Source organism: Diuraphis noxia, unplaced genomic scaffold, assembly GCF_037042655.1.
Source record: "Diuraphis noxia isolate RWA-SAM2 unplaced genomic scaffold, SU_Dnox_SAM2 contig0003, whole genome shotgun sequence".
Classification (NCBI taxonomy): Eukaryota; Metazoa; Arthropoda; class Insecta; order Hemiptera; family Aphididae; genus Diuraphis; species Diuraphis noxia.
In genome coordinates this window covers 29485134-29503270 of record NW_028301713.1, presented here as the reverse complement: position 1 = coordinate 29503270, position 18137 = coordinate 29485134, and the positions used below count along the sequence as shown (strand labels likewise).

Sequence of the window (18137 nt, the reverse complement as noted above, 5' to 3'; positions counted from 1 at the left end):
ACATTATATTAAAAATGTTGGAACAATTTTTGAATTGTATGAACTTATAATTTGTTTTTTTGTGAGACGCACTAAGCATCAATATTTCCTACTTGGTAAACATATTCAATTATTATTGTTACAATTTTACTATTGTTATTTTCTTTAAATCCTATACTATAAAATATTTGTTTTTGCAATCTAATTGTGTTTGCTCAAATATAAAAAGTAAAAAGTGCGCAATCGTGTTACGCCCGTTTTTAATTTTTATACCAATAATCATAATTTTTAAGAAAGGAAAAAACATTAAAAGTATTTTACTGAATGTATTTTATTATTTACACGTTTGTTTAAAAAATTGAATACAACAGAGGTAACTATTTTTTATAAATCATATTATTATAATTAACATACGTAACATATACCTATTGTATATAAAATTTCAAATGTATATAAATATATATATCATAACAAAATTAATTCAGTGATGTGATGGCAATAATTATTGACATACTATATTACTTGATTTACGCACAAGTGAAACAAGTAACTTGTTACAAGTTTAAATTACTTGATTTGTAATATTATATTCTAGTTTCTAGTATATTATATTATTATGTAGAAAGACATTATTACTCTTTATAAAAATCGATAATAGGAAGTTAATGTATTACACTATATGATACTCATAATAGGTATAGTAACTATTAATAATTCAAATTATTTTACACGTTAAATTAGGTAGGTATATAATATAATATTAATACACTTAAAATAATTATTGAAGACAAAAAAATATAATGGCAACTAAGTTTTTTGAGAGATTATGAAATATAATTCTCGTTAAGATTAAGTACAACTGCTGCATAATGCATGCACGAGTATATTATGTACACTGTAGTATGAATACCTATATCTATTTTCAAAAAAAAAAAACAGGTAAAATCTATTTACCTCTCCGAAATAAACGATAATTTTACCAAATAATTATATTATATATAATGCATATATATACTAATACATTATTTTAAAAATGTTAACTATTTTCCAGAGTAATGTGATCCAATGTTAGACGGGGGTCCTCTCATGTGATGTGGCTGATGTTTGGCGGTGCCCGAATACCGACTTCCTGGTCGCGAGTGCACTATCGCATAATGGTCGCTATTGGTGGACATGGACCGAGTCGAATTCATTGTAGAGCCACCTGATACGTATCCCGGCTTGCCGTTTAATGAATACCTGAATTTCAAAAAATAGTTATTAATGGTTTATCGGAAAAACATTTCACAGATCGAGGTAGAAAAATCAACGATTGCAAATAATATTCACAATCAAATCGCATTTCGTACTATTTTTAGGTATTAGTTATTTTCATATTATGCTTAAAACTGCGACAGTTGATGCTTGCATAAAATGTCCATTCTAATATTGTTAATAGAATATGGTACCTAATCGATCGTCTCATTCACGGAGGCCTGCGAACTGGAAGGATGCAGTTGGCCTCCGTTTATAAATTTACCGCTACCCTAATGTACCTGCTTTTACCGTATTAATTAACGTAAATATAATATTATTTTATTTTTATAAGGAAACAAATATCAGGCTCCTATGTAGTAATAAAATATGGATTATTGATTTGGAATAAGAGAATTTAGGCTTCGAGAGGGTAATCCCATACCCGAAACCCATCAAACATTGTTTATCGTCGTCGATCTTTTTCCTTATACCTATATACGCTATTGATAAGGGTGTCGAAACTGGTGCGTATTTAGTACAAGAACGTGTCTTACAGGAAAATTTATCACGCAATATGAAATGGTCGGATTAAAGATCAATTTTCAAAATTACAGTCATATAGAAGCTATATGCATTTGAATAAAATGGTGATATTTGTTATTTTTACAAGTTTCAAAGTATTTTTTATAGTAAAATGAAAATGATTAGAGCTTTGATCCGACCTGAAAACGTTCTCCTTTCAGATTGAAAATAAAATTATCGAAATTCGACATATCAACGAGACGTGAGAGTTTTCTCCCCGCGTATTAAGCCATTTTTGTTGATAATATAGGTATGCTACAAATTGTACAGAAATGCAGTAAACTGGAACCGACATCGCCCTTGATATAAAAATATAATATCGTGATCGTTTATACTTGGCATATACCACCGGGACATCTGCTTACCTAGATCCGTACTGCGAACCGTGCCAGCTGCGGTACGGGTCGTAGTCTTCGATGATGCTGGGCTCCTTTTCAATGATGTCGGTGCGGGCGCACGAGCACGTCATCGCCGAGCACAGGAACACGTTGATGACGAGCATGATGAGGAACATGAGCCCGAACGCTATGCACAGGTATAGCAGCCACGGCGGACGGATGCCCCCGTCGGCCGGGTCGTCGCACAGCGTCAGGCTCCGGGCTGTCTCGCCGGGCTCGAGCACGAACACCGTCGTGCTGGCCGTCAGCGTGCCGTTTTCCGACGGCGAGTCCACTGCGAACTCGTACTTTATCTGCTGCTGCAACTGCACCGCAGACACGCCGTCGCAATCGGGTTCCGCGCACGCACCCCGGCACACCTCGATGTCACACTGGAAGTACAGTTCCGGGCTGTCCGGAAACCGGAACATCGAGGCCAGAGCAGCGTCCGCGAACCCCGACTTTGGATCGTACTTGAACGGCGTGATGACCTTCGTGTTTGCCGGGCAACTGCAGCACACAACGATCATAATTAATTAGATAATACCTAACATCGTTAGGGTACATCGTCGTTTTGGTTATAATTATAATAATTATATTACATTATACCGTTTGAAAAATAGAAACAATTAATTCGATTACTTCTCCCCTCCTCACGTTCCTCGTGGAAAAATAAAAAATCTTTTTTTCCCAAGCAATGGATAGCAAAGTGCCGGGGCACGGGAAATTCAGAAGAATCAGAAGCATTCTTCTAAACGAATTTTGTACACTGTCAAGTGCCTATTGTATTATATATAGTAATCAAATCGGCTACTGTCCAGTGTCCAATGAAAGTTGCTAGCAGTTGTTATAACTATATATTATGTATAATTTTTTTTTTGTTGATGGATTTTACACGACATGAAAATGTTTCCGGTTTGATATTATCAGCCATTAACTATATTTAATTGTTGACGATATACGAAGAGACCGTGTGTTTTGAGAAGAAACGTATTATATTGCAGTACTCTCTCAGGGCATTGCGGCTATTTGACAAATCGAAATAATAGACAAGTATACAAAAGAAAATCCCATCGAACGCCATCTTCTTAGAAACGCTCGAGCAGACGTAAGCGAGTTAAAAAACAATCACGGTTTACTACGTTAACCACTAATTTCATAGTCTTTGGAAGTTGTAACTAGAAAAACCACATAATTGTGCTACACGCGGTATATACAGCAGGAGATCTCTTTTGTAGCCGACGACAATGTGCAGTTTCGTTAGGGTTCACTTACCCGAGCTCATTGATGAGGTTGACGCTGTTGTTCCTCTTATTGAACGCAAAACAGTTCTTAACGCGTATTCCATAGGCACCTGTGTTGTTTGAAACATTAAAAAATACATATATATATATACATATTTTTAATCTCTTATAATATAGTTGCAGGTATAATTTACACGAATATCGGGGACCTGTCCAATGAGTGATCTACCGATAAACTGGTAGGTATCTACGAAAAAACGTTGTAGGTACGACGTGTGATCTACCGATAACAGATAGGTACCTATATTTTAACGAAAATATAATCGCGGTTGCTTATAACGTAGTGATTACGGCCCACGATCACATGAAGATAGTGACGAAACTTCAAATGATGAAAATTAAACTCCGGTAGAAAATAACCAACGAAATTATGGAAATAGAATACAGGGACCGTAGTTATTTGGTTTGTGTTGTAATAAAGACAACGAAAATTGAACGTCGATTTTTCATTTTAAAAAAAGGGATCGACAAACGCTTATACCAATCATAGAAATAAGAGAGGTAGAAATTGGTCAACGGTGTATAGCGATCAGCAGCGAGCATAATATAGTTCTCTGAAGGACCATGGATTTATTTATCAAACTGTAAATCATACTGAAAATTTTGTGGGTCCAAATACTAGAGCTCATACCCAAACAGTAGAGTCGTTGTGGAAGTTAGTCAAATCCAAGTATAATATAAAAGTAAATGGTGCATCTCCACTATTAGACCGAAAACTTAAAGAAGAATGGTTGCGGTCATGCCACCCGATACAAACTAAAATATTTGATGATTTTTTATCAGATTTAAAATATACTTTTGCAGTATGAATATTATAAAAAGCAAAATAATAGCAAGTTAATTACATACTGGACCAGCCATGTATTGGAAGATCACACATTAAACCAGCCGTTTATCGGTAAATCACACATTGGACCGGTCCCGAATATAGTTATAATGTAATAGATAGGTATGAACAAATATGGTTTTTTTTTTTCAAGCAACTTATATATTTTATAATGTTTGTTCTACTTCATTAAATTAATCAAAATTTTGAAATATTAATAAACTATAACGCGTGTTTATTATTTAATAAACCGCAAATTGAGAGTAAATGTTGAATTTGAATTTTGAATTGTTACGAAGCGTGTAATTTGTAACAAAAACACTTTCACACAGCGTTAGAAAAGTCTATCGCAGTATAAGAATCAATAATATACCTTTAAATCAAATTTATTTATATACTGATATACATTATAGCCTTATTCTGAAATATAAAAATAAAGTTGTTAGTTTGTTACCATTCGAAAAAATCAAATACAACTGCGTTTTAAAATTGTTGAATTTTAGTTTTTTCGAAATTCCATATCATTGATCAATGATTATTAAATAACCACGTGTGCAATAAAATGAAATTACACCTTTAATACCCGATACAATTGTATACGTTTTGGCGTTTTGGGGACAAACTTTTTCGGAATTATATTTGGGACCAAATTAATCACATGAAAAATTTCTAATCTACCTACCTAGGTATTCGCAAACAATTTATTTAAAGCTTCAATACTAATAAAATATTATTTTCTTTTACCATCGTGTCTTGATATCTCAGCCCTTAGTGTGTAAGGATGGCTGTAAACAACTTCCTGAATTCTTTTGCCGTTCTCGAGGAATTTTAATGATACCAACGACGTTTCGTTTCTGAAAATAATGTAATGTTATAATCTCATTGTTTTTTTTTTTTTTTTTTTTTTTTTATCAATAGTAGAATCTAATCGGTAAGTTCAAGTCCATAGACATTAGACATTACTTACTTGGAATTCTTGAATCCTGATTTGCCACATGTGATTACGTAATACTTATCGTCCGCAAGTTCTAGAGTTCTGTGTATTCTTATAGCAATCGGTACTGATCTTTCTTCAGTTTTCTATTAAATTAAATGAACATATTATTATATTATTATAAATACAATGTGATAACCTAATAGTAAAATATTAAGCATCGTATTATGGACAAAACGGACCTAGTGAAATAAATAATAATCAACTTTAAATAGGTACCTAGTATATTCTACATTCTATTTAACCACATAATATAATACATTTTAAATTGCTAAATAATGTGTTTTTATGATGTATTATTGGTATTCTTCATTGAGTACCTAACATTTAATTTGACTTAACAGTTTTGCAGGATACATTAAAATATTGACCATTTGTAGTAAAAAGTAAAATGTTGATTGACAAAAATCAAAATCTTATTTTAGTTTTGTTCAATACTGTATTCTATATATTAAATATACTAATTAGGTTATTAAGCCTATTTATTTAGAGTATATACTGTTTATATATACCTATATTTTATTTTATAATTATATATTTGAAAACTGAATTTAGACTCAATAATATTTTTTGAATTTGAGACTGATTATTTATATATTATTTATACGTAAATAATATAATATATTACACATTTAAAACTTTTAAATACACTCGGTTAAATTACTTATTGTACACTTCTATTAGTGTTAAGATGCTCCCAATATATTACATGTAAATATGTATGAAGAATTTTCATCATCTATTGTATTGCTTTTACATATTACAATATAATTAGATTTTTATGGGACTGCAATTGTATATGGTACATTGGTACCTACGTATGTGCATTAATGACAAGTCTGAAGTAACAACCTACACATCAAACATGATTCAATGAGAATAATGGCCCCAAGATCTTATAAGTTAAACAACAAAAACTTAATTAATTTATAAATTCGTGAGGATATTTTTCACTTAAGTCACTCAAGCCGCTCCATTATAACATAATTTAGGAAAATTCGTATTAGATCTGTTAAGCTTATTGTACTTTTTTATATATACATTCTAAAAAATTTAGATTTTTTTTTTAAAATTTTAGTTTTATAATTATTCCATCAATTGTTCATATTGTACTATACTGAAATAGATTGATTAAAAACTCTTTTGTAAAAATAGATTAAAAATTTTAAAAATGAAAATAAACTATTTTATTGTAAACTATAACTATTTTTATGTTTATACCACATATCCATTATCCATATATAGAGTCTAGTTTTTAAATCTATCATGAATATAATAAATTGTGGTTTCAAAGATGTCAACTTTATCTAAATAATATAATCAGAACATAATACCATATCGTGTTCAACCATATCAAAAAGATTAACATTTTATGCTCACGGATTTGTGATAAAATTTATATGTATTTAAACAATTTAATCGTTGATTTAAACGTATATAGTTCTATTTATAATACTCCTCACAGTTATGCACCATGATTATCCCTACCGAAGATATTTTAATATGTTGTAAATCCTAAATAGTTAAATAGATTATTATAATTTTATTTTCATGTTAAATGTTTTGTACTTTTATGGGCCTATATTGTATTATAATTTCATTAATGAATCAGTCACATGGACGTTGTTTATTAAGTAACTGTAACAAATAACAATTGTCCACAACAAAAAAAAAAAAGAAAACAATTGGTCATTCAAATACGAAAGAAAAATGTTTATGTACATATTAAAATGTTTCAATCGTTTATTAGACATGCTCGCGTAATGAATAATTTTTTCGTCACCTCCACGGATCATCTGTCCCTACCGTTGCACTTTCCCCGTTCGCTCGATGGCTTCGGTGTGTTGACTTCGCTGTGGCCCCTGGTTGACTACTCGACCGTAACCAACACGCTATTATTTTATTTACACAATTTTCGCCAAACAGACACACATAACATAATTTTCATTATACCTACTTTGCACAAATAAATATTATTTTAACGACCGAGTTTATTTATTATTGGTTATAATAAAATTATAAGTTTATAACTTATAAGTTATGACCCTCACCCTATATTATATTAGGTGCCTACTAATTATAGTGACATCGGTCAATAATATTGCCATACTAATATAATATCTTGATAACATCTGCTTATCATATTAGATGTTAGCAGTTAGATACCTATAAGGATATAAAAAAAACAAACAAAATATAACATCTGCTTATCATATTATATGTTAGCAGTTAGATACCTATATATAAAAAAAAAAAACAAAATCGACAAGAATCAACTGTTTAAAACACTAAGAAAATTGGAAAAAGTATATAATATATTAGAGTAACTTGATAATAACAATAACAATCGTCACTCGCGCGTTAGTAAATATCTACAAACATAAATATTGGCACAAAATGATTTTTTAATCTGAACCGATAACATATTGTAACGACTAACTAAGGTAAATCATACACTATTTATAGTGCTAGTATACGAATTTGTTAATTTATGAGTCTACAATTCAATATATTAATCAAAACATAAAATAACTATATAATATGTTTTCTCAGAAAATCTTTTATGACATTCATGCGATTCAAATGAAAAACCTAAAACTCCGTTTGGTAAAATAGGTATAATATATATGGCCACCATATGGAAATACCATTAAAAAAAAAAAACTGAAAGTAATTTATTACTGCAATATGCCAATATATATATATTATATAATTAAAATGGTCTGATATAGATGAAGGTAATTCAAAATTTAACGAATAGTTGTGTAAATGCAAATATATTAAATAGTCCGCCACTTTATTTTTTAAATACACATATTATCTTAATATATTCAAAGAAAAATATTAATATTAATATTTTTAAAAAGAAATAGGAAAATAACATGTATCATTATTTAATGTAAAGTCAGTGTTAAAACCAACAAAACCACTTATTTTGTTAGGAATAATTTTAACACCATTTAGAAAAAGATTTACTGTTCCTCATCGTCAACTTACTAAATCCTAATGTATATTTAAATTAAATTATTAAAAACGAGCATATTATTATGTATTATGACACATAATTGTTTTTAAATACACATACATACTACTTTCAGACTTAATCCATATAGGTATATTTGCTATTTTAAAACAGTTGTGCCCTGAAGTGATGATACGAGTTTTCAATTACATAATATCTGTATACCAGACACAATTAATGTTGATTTATAATATTTTAATTCGAGGCATTTTATACATATATACCAGGTGATCCATTTAACGAAGACATTTCTTAAAAGTTAAAAGCTATAATCGTGTTTGAATAATTTTTTACATAATTGTATGTAGGTAGTTAAAAATAATATTTTTATTTTTCTAAAAAAATATATATTTTATCTCTATATTTTTTTTAAATGGCAATATACCTTTTTAATTCTTTATTCCAATATTTTAACTTAAAATACTTATAAGTTATAACTATGATAAACTATTTATCTAAAATTTGATTTTTATAGTCCGAATTTTTCAAAATAATATCTTGCTCTGAATATCCAATTAAAATGTATTTTGTAATTAAAAAAAAAAACATCTTAAAAATAGTTTTCTGAAATAATGAGCGACGATAGTCTTACGTTAAATGGATCACATCGTATAATATTATAGTTAGTGTACAAAAATATATGTGGCTCGTGTAATATTTTATTTTGGAGTTATTACCTAACTTTGGTACACTAGGATCTTTAAGAGGATACCCACACCTATGTGATTTCCATCTATTCTTACAAACGTTCGACATGGAAAATTTGTTTTCAGGCGTTCCAATTTTGTGTATTGATTTTTAATAATAATCATCAGACCTATTATCAATCTTAAAGATACGTACTTAATTTGTGTTTTTTACGGTATTTTAATTTCCAAGCAATAAACTCATAAATTGTTTAAAAAATACTTGTACCCAAGTATAAATGTAGTCAATGTAGATATAGGAAATAAAAGTAAACAATATGTACAAATATAAACATACTGTTCAAATATATAAATGTTAAATAGGAATAATGTGAAAAAAGTATTTCAATTTAAAATGAAAAGAGTATAATTATTGGTGTAACTAACTATTCACAAACGGAATTGGAAATGACAAGTTTTTTTTAAAGGTAATGTTATTTTCGTGAAAGACGAATAAGTACGTACCTATATATATTATATTTATATGTGTATTAGCGATTACGATACTATCCAGTATTTGGTCATGCTCATGGAATTAACGTTATAGAAGCCAAGGTACAATAATTGAAATGACAACGACAGAGTGCTTTATTCCTCAAAATCAAAATGTCAAAAACCTGTTATAATGGTGTTCCATACAAAAACTAGTATTGCATGCGTAAAAAGTGTATTTTACAATATTATCATATTATATTAAATCGCGAAGTTTGTAATTTAATTTAGACCCGGGCCGTCTTCGAACTCTTCGAAAGACGGGGGACATCTGTCTAATGCACAACATACCAAATTAGAATAATCGTTCAGATATTTTACTACAGTTTACAAACGCTCGTAACTTGTTTTAAAAATAAAATATAAACAAAAACCTTCGTGGGGTCCTAAATAATAGTCTTACCTTCAGATCACATAATATGTCAAATCACTATACCTATTATTAAAAATAACAGAGTAAAATTTATTATTCTGGATGTAAAATTTGGTCTGACGCTAATTTATACGTAAGTAATAATATAGAAACCATTACCTATACGATTATGACGTTCTCTTAAAGCATAATATTATAAAATAAAATAAATATTAAAATAAACATTTATAAGCAATTTAAAACAGTATATATAGGTAATATGCAAACACTCAACCTTACGTAACCTTTAGTTTTCACCACCTTACTAAAAATGGTTTTAAGGACACCCCTAGTACAGACGGAACTACGTAAATATCTACTTAAATAAGAACTGAAAAAGATTGTATAAATTCGACTTGTTAATTTTTCTAAGTGCTCAATATTTTATGCAGCTATTTAAATATGTTTTACTATCAAAAGCGGTATAATAAAAATTAATATAATAACCAATTTGTTATTCAAATTATAGTTGAAACATGTCAGATGTCAACGTACAAAATGATTTTATTGTAATTTAAAAATGAATAGCAAATATCGTTTATAACTACACGCGCTTTTAATCATTTAAACTCAAAATTCATTTTACAATTTCAACGGATGAAAACAAAATAATTTCGTAGTACCTTATTCATTTGCAAATAGGTAAAATATGATTTTGTTTATGACTTAATATCCAGTCAGTGGCCCAATCATGATGGTTAATTACCTATTAGTTACATAAGAATTCAAATTTTATATAAATTATAGAAGACTATATAGTGGACCATTATTTTGCGGATACCATTATGCCATGTCTGAATTTCAAATAAATATACTTATATATTTACCTAGAAGAATATAACAGTTGCGATGGTACTTTACTAAAAAAAAATGATTTTTTTTTCTCGAACATGTTGTATTATTGTTAATGACTTCAAATCGTGTAAACATAATGTTTATTCATAAACACGGTTATTTACCGAGAAAATGGTTATTCATATAGTGATAAAATAATCTCACCTTGGGTTAAAAGTATACAGGGCGATTCTTTTAAGTGGGTACACTAATTATCTCGAAAATTATTTACTTTTTTCAAAATATTATTTTACATGGTTTTAAGTTGTTAAAAAACCAACGTTTTTATTAAAAAATTATATTTCTAAATATTTTTTATCCTTATCATTTTTTAAGTTTTTTACTTTTTTGAATGACAACATAGAGTTTTAATTTCATATTCCAAAGCAGAATATTTTTCTAAGTATTTTGATTCATAAAATCGAATTTAAGACGAGTTGGTTATGAGTTATATGTATTTAAAGTTTTGACAAGCGGAGTAGTGGACAAACATTTTGCGGGGTAACCCCGTACCACTCCACTCTGTCCATCTAAACTTTAAATACTTATTACTCAAAAACTACTAGCCCTAAATTCGATATTTATGAATCAAAATACCTAGAAAAATATTCTGCTTTGGAATATGAAATTAAAACTCAATATTTTCATTCAAAAAAGTAAAAAACTTAAAAAATGATAAGGATAAAAAATATTTAAAAATATAATTTTTTAATAAAAACGTTGGTTTTTCAACAACTTTTGTAAAAACAACTATTGTAAAATAATATTTTGAAAAAATTAAATACTTTTTGAGATAATTAGTGTACCCACTTAGAAGAATCACCCTGTATATACGACTTAGGCATAATAATATTATTACACCAGTCACCAACCATACAAATAGAAGTATGTAAAATCCTACACTTATAGGTACATGGACATACGGTGCATAATATATACAATATATAATAAAGTAAGACCTCCTATATCATATTATTATACGTCTTACACGCACGTCACGATATCTATATAAATCTATATATGTATATATGATGTTGTTTTGATACGTCTGCTGTCCGTGTACCGCTTTTCCGAGGAAAATGTGCGCGACGACGTGATACCATTACCCACACGTCGTTCGTAACAACAATCGTAACACATAATGCCGCAAAAAAAAATGTGCACCCACCCGCCGTTAAGTCGTTTATGCCTTCTATTCGAGGCGTAGCTTACCGTGAAATCAGGCGCAACAATTTTCCCAGGTATATTACATTATTATTATTATTATTATTATTATTATAAAATAATCTAACACAATAAAATGTATGGTACACAATAATAAATAAATTTTATTATGACGTATGTTTTATACACGGACGACGATGATGGTCACATCACTCACATCTATACTCATCAGCTGCCTCCCCACGATATGTCATAGACTCGTAACGATAATAATAATAGCGAAAAGACTAGCGGTAGTCGTAGTCGTCAATAACTGAAGGTGTCTGCGGACGACAAACGGTACACAAATCGATGTGCGCTAAACGAACATGATAATAATAATAACAATATGTAATTGTAACCGTGCCGGTGCATGGGCGCATATTACTGTATACAATATAATATTTTTATGATTGTCGATTATATCAAGTCCACATATTAGGACACATTTTCGATATAATGTTATTGTAAATTTGTAACTCATATTTATAACTTGTTAATAGTTGTTACGTTATGCATATTTTATAATTATTGCATTAAATATACAATATACTTATTTTTCAGTATTATAGTGGTGCATTGCAAATGTACGCATGGTGGTAAACGATTTAAAATCAAGCAAGCCATAACATTTTTAAGCCCCTGTACTAAATGTTTTTGAGGGTCCTAAATCCTAATCTCCTAATGTCCTATGCGAAAGTTCCAATAAGATACAACCCATAAAAGATTTCTGTACAATATATTATAATTTATAATATAGTAATATACATTTACATCGTAAAATATTTTTAAATAAAATAAGTAATCCTATCAAAATTTCAAAATTTCAAAAATTACAAATCAATTTCAACGGGTCCATATTATCCTCCTAGTCGAACAGCGCCCCCTCCCTTGTGAGGACTTTGGGCATTTACAATAAAACATCATTGATGATAGTATTACGTATATATTATAGCTTATCTGGTAAGTTCAGTATACTTGTTAGCTGCTATTCATATTATATTATAAGAGTACACTTATTTGAAATATTTATTTCTGTTGATCAAAAAGTAACGTCTCAAAGTAAAAGCTAATTGTGCAGGGTATATTTAGATGGAATTCGACCAAGGGTGATATAAGAAAAGATTTTTAAAACCGCCTGAGGGCGGAGAGGGAGTCGTTTAACACGAACAAAAGGGTTGCCGGTTTAGTTTCACCTGGCGTTTACCTGCAGGGTTTGGGACGAGTTTGAATATCTGTGCAACCTCATAACCGTCATGAGGTGGGAGAAGGGGATAAAAACAAAATATTGGACATTTGTGAAAAAAAAATTGTTAATCTACAGTTTTGATTATAGGTATTTGGTTAAATTTTGTAAGTATGATACTTTATTTTAATTCATTATTAATATACCTAGTTATTTAAATATACTTTTAAATATATTAAATACACAATTTATAATTAAATAAATTAAAAATAGTTAACTTAATATAAATGTATTATATTATTTGTGGTTAAATTGAAATTGGAAAAATATCAATATATTTATAAACTTAACAGTATTATTTGGATAATTAAGAGAACAAACGAAAATAAAAATTTAGATCTACTAGTACACATTGTTTTTTGTTATTATTGTCTTCTGAGCGGGTGATATTTTTATAAACGATTATTGGTGGCATATGATTATGTGAGACATAAAGAGATTGGCTGGTTGGATTAAATCACGTTGAGTTACTTAAGAGGACGCTACACCCGCATATGTTGTCTCCGTCTTACAAGTGCGTAACATTGCAAAACTGTTTCGCGCGGGGAAAAACCGAGAAGGCTACAGTTATAACTAAGAAACGAAATTTTCACCACATAATAAGGAGAACATTTACTGTGCAACGATGTTTTCAATTTTTCGAAATCACAAATAGAAAAAAAGTTCTTATTGTTTCAAAATTCGTTAATTTTGCGTTTTTCAAAGTCGGATAACTTTTTTTTCAGTTCTAATATCAAAAAAATAAAAACAACGTTGCACAGTCAAAATTCCCTTTTATCTGTGATGAGAATTTCGTTTCTTAGTTATGACTGTAGCCTTCTCGGTTCTTTCCCGCGCAAAACAGTTTTTGCAATGTTACGTACTTGTAAGACGGAGACAACACACTCGGGTGTAGCGTCCTCTTAAAAGCAGATTGTCGATACGAGTTCAGAAGAACACATATTCGTATAATGTTGTTATAAAGATGTGCACAATATAATTTATTTACTTATTAAGCAAAAATTATGCGATTTTGTAATACGTACGTTGTTGATGAATATGCCACAGTAATCAGTCGATCCTTGGGTGGCCAGCAGGTTGATGCCAAGCGTGGTGAGCTTTGTGCCGTTCCCGTAACTCAGACAACCCGACGAACGATAGTCTCTGGCATGCACGGCACCTGTGGAAAATGAGAGGTTTTTTTTTTAAATTATACAATTATTATTTCGATTAACCGTGACGTTTATGATGCTTTTATTGCGTGGGTATACGGTAGGACCTCGAACACTGTTCTTCACTAATATATAATAGAGTACCGCCTATGGGCAAGTGCAGTGGGTAGGTATATATTATTTTTATTATTACATACTATAGCTAGGTATATTGAATCGTTATATACTTTACGTGAACGTATAAGCGAGTAAACAACACGTATCTGAGTAAGTAGGTATCTAAGCTATATGAACTTTTCAGGAGGGTAAAAAAGTTGGTTTTTATTTTAACTTAACATTATATAATGTCATTTTTCGTTAAATTAACAATATATTTATTTATTTTTTGTTTTTGGTGGGAAAATATAATTTGATTATGATTTATGGTTAATATAATCGATTATTGTAAGGAGATTTAGAATTTCTCAATATATAAGTACGTACTTATTGTATAGGTATTACGTTTTTATGTGATCAACATAATATATAATGTTCATATATGAATACTGACCGTCCACGTGTGTTTACATGTCTACGTGTGTCTACATGTCTACGTGTGTCTATATACATAGGATTCAGATACAGAGTTCAACTTTTTTCTTGTGATATGGAGAAAAATTTTTACCTCACATTCTATCCTTTTTATCAACACAAGCATAACATTTACAATGAATTCTACTTACTTCTTTCCACAATTATTTAATTATAGGCATTAGTGTTGATGGCAATATAATGAACTAAACTAAACTCACTAATAAGTATTTGCATTATTATTATATATAAACTTACAATATTATAATTACATAATACGTCATTTTTATTTGTTTACTTTAAGTAAATTATTTACTTAAATTATTTTACTCAATATTTATTATGTGGAGAATATATTTTTATTTTAGTGTACACTGTATACATTGTGTACATAAAATAATCTATATGTATAAAATATATTGGCCAAAATATTTTAGTTTTTTTTAGTAAACTTAACATTATAATCTATAAATTGGTTAAAATATTTTATTTCGTTTGAACATTTAAATCTATGACTTAAATTTGAATTACTTAGGGCCAGTTGTACCGTCTACGGTTAAACTTCGATTACGCTTAATCAGCTGATAACAGATATTTAACCGCGCAAATTCAGCCGATTAAGCTCCGGTTAACTTTAATCAGAGACGGTACAACTGGCCCTTACAATGTTAAAAAGTAAAACAAGCACAATTTTTATTTGAACACAGTTAGCTTTAAACACATAATATAATAGTTTAATGATATGAATGATGATGTACAAATAGATGGTTAAATATGTTTTTTTAAACATTGAAAATATTTTAGACGTTTTAAATTTTGTTATATATGAAAGTATTTTTGATACTATTTAATGACTAATGGATAATGAATAAGTATAATAACCAACTTTTAATACCTAATATTGAAATTAAATTATAAAAATTGGAAATAAAATACCAGGTAAAGAATAAATCACATAAAAATTAAATTTGACAGAGGAAAAATGATATCTGGTTCAGATCTTACCCATATGGTCATATAATTGTTCTTTAGCTTAAAAACAATGCAATAAATTGAACGCGGAAATAACAAAGATAATATTATAATATTTAGATCCCACGAAAAAGGTGTGGAAAAAAGTCCTTGGTGAAATTTGATGTTAAGTACCTACTACTCTATAGCATAATCATTGCCCATTGGTGTCAAAAAACAATGAAAGTATTGATTATTGGTTCACACCTTTCTAGTTGAATAATCACATACAATTTATAATTTATACTACAGTGTTATAATTTTCTGTTTATGTGTATTGTAAATATTGTATACCTAATGATTTTGCTATTCTACAAAAATATATTACGTAAATATTAAAAAGTATGGATTAAATATTATGGCCATGCTGAGTTGTATTAATTTAAATTTGAAAGCAAATATAAAATTATTAACCGTGTATAGAATACACTATTTTGCAATACAGAAGAATTAACTATAATTCCTGTCTTTTTGGCCGAATTTCAATATAATATGATCATCATATTCAAAATGCCTTAAATTGCTATAGTAGAACCTATAAATTAATTAAATTGCATAAACTTAAGAGGACGTTATACCCGCATGTGTTGTCTCCGTCTTACAATTTCGCGACATAGCAAATTTTACATTCAGCAGATCACGTTTAGCTCCGTGAGCTTAAAATTTAGAGTGAATTGACGTCTTATAAAAATTAAAGGTAACATTATTATTAAGAACTTCTGGTAGGCTTTTTACTATATTTTAATTTTAAAGTTAGTTATAAGTATTTTAAAATACACAAGCAATTTACAATTTTAAAATACTCATAACTCGCTTTGAAATTAAAATATAGAAAAAAGCCTACCAGAAGCTATTGATGATAATGTTACCTAATACCTTTTATAAGAGGTCAATTCACTTAAAATATTAAACTCATCGAGCTAAACGTGATCTGCTGAGTGTAAAATTTGCTATGTTACGCACTTGTAAGACGGAGACAACACATTATGCGGGTACCTATAGCGTCTTCTTAATAACGTGTCATATAATATATTGAAATGAAGTGAAATTAAATTATATGATGCAAACACCTCAACTGTGTATTATTCAATATCATTTGACTTAAATTCAAATAATTAAATTGTTTCATGCTAAAACGGGCACTAAGTCAATTTAATAGGAAAATTAAATAAAAATATCCTATTAAAAACCATCTACGTTAAATAGTTTCTAATTAATAATAATAATATATAAATATTCTCTACGTAGCACTTTTAAATCATAAAAAATACTAATACGTTAACCATTTCGGTCGGAATAAAAACCATAAATACAATGTTCTTGAAAATTAAAAATTATAGGAGATATAAAATGAATATGATGTAAGTTGCAAAAATATGAGTATTACAAATTACATAAAATATATTACAATGCATTATGGTAAGTATTTGTAAGTATATTTTTTTAAATTTTATATACTTATTTATAGGTGGGTACAAGTTAAATGTATAAATTATGAACCTATACATAGAAAAAAATGTATAGGTAGTATATATTGTATAAAAAGTTTTTTTTAAATATTTGTTCAGCGTTTAATAATTGCTTTTACAACTAAACAATTAAATAAATAATGATTAAAAAAAAAATGAAATATATAAGTATTTTATATAAAATACATCTGAGGAGAGGTTGGTGAGCGTGTAAGGAGCAAAGCCTTTTAGTATCATGGTTTATCTAATTAATAGATACGTTATATACAATTATAATTAGATTTGAGATTTGAATTATTTACAATAATTTTATAGCCAACTCTCATTAATATAATTTGCGTTTATTCTGTATTTATTGTATACGCGTAGTAGATGTTTTTAAAGTATATTTTAAAAACCATTATTTATTTATATTTTTGCTGAGGTAGCGGGGAAATTATAACAATAACATGGCCTCGTCAGGGATTTTAAAAAGACATTATTTTTGAAAGACAAGACTATAGGTAGGTAGGTATATTGTTAAGTTCTATTCAATATTGACAAAGAAGAAGGTTTATGGTGACACGGTCTTTGGTAAAAACTTAGTAAATACATAAATTTGGTTTGCACTCAACAACGTGTTATATAGATAATAATATTGAACCGACCGATTGGTTTCGTAATCCAATATTTAATTTCTGATTGTAAAGACTAAAGGTGTGCACTGCATTCCGTGCCATGTTTAAACACATTTTATGACCAGC

The 18137-nt window shown here is 28.9% G+C and overlaps 1 protein-coding gene across 1 annotated transcript in view; it reads right to left on the bottom strand.

Annotated features, from left to right (window-relative positions):
- Positions 1–292: 292 nt before the first annotated feature.
- The window catches only part of LOC107167448 (uncharacterized), a 38436-nt gene continuing 20591 nt past the window's right edge, over positions 293–18137 (bottom strand). Inside the window, exons 3-8 of the mRNA XM_015516491.2 lie at positions 14219–14352; positions 5272–5384; positions 5049–5158; positions 3450–3528; positions 2163–2684; positions 293–1218 (exon numbers count right to left, since the gene is read on the bottom strand). Of these exons, the coding sequence (XP_015371977.1) occupies positions 1020–1218; positions 2163–2684; positions 3450–3528; positions 5049–5158; positions 5272–5384; positions 14219–14352 (1157 nt within the window). The 3' untranslated portion in view covers positions 293–1019. The remainder of the gene's footprint in view (positions 1219–2162; positions 2685–3449; positions 3529–5048; positions 5159–5271; positions 5385–14218; positions 14353–18137) is intronic.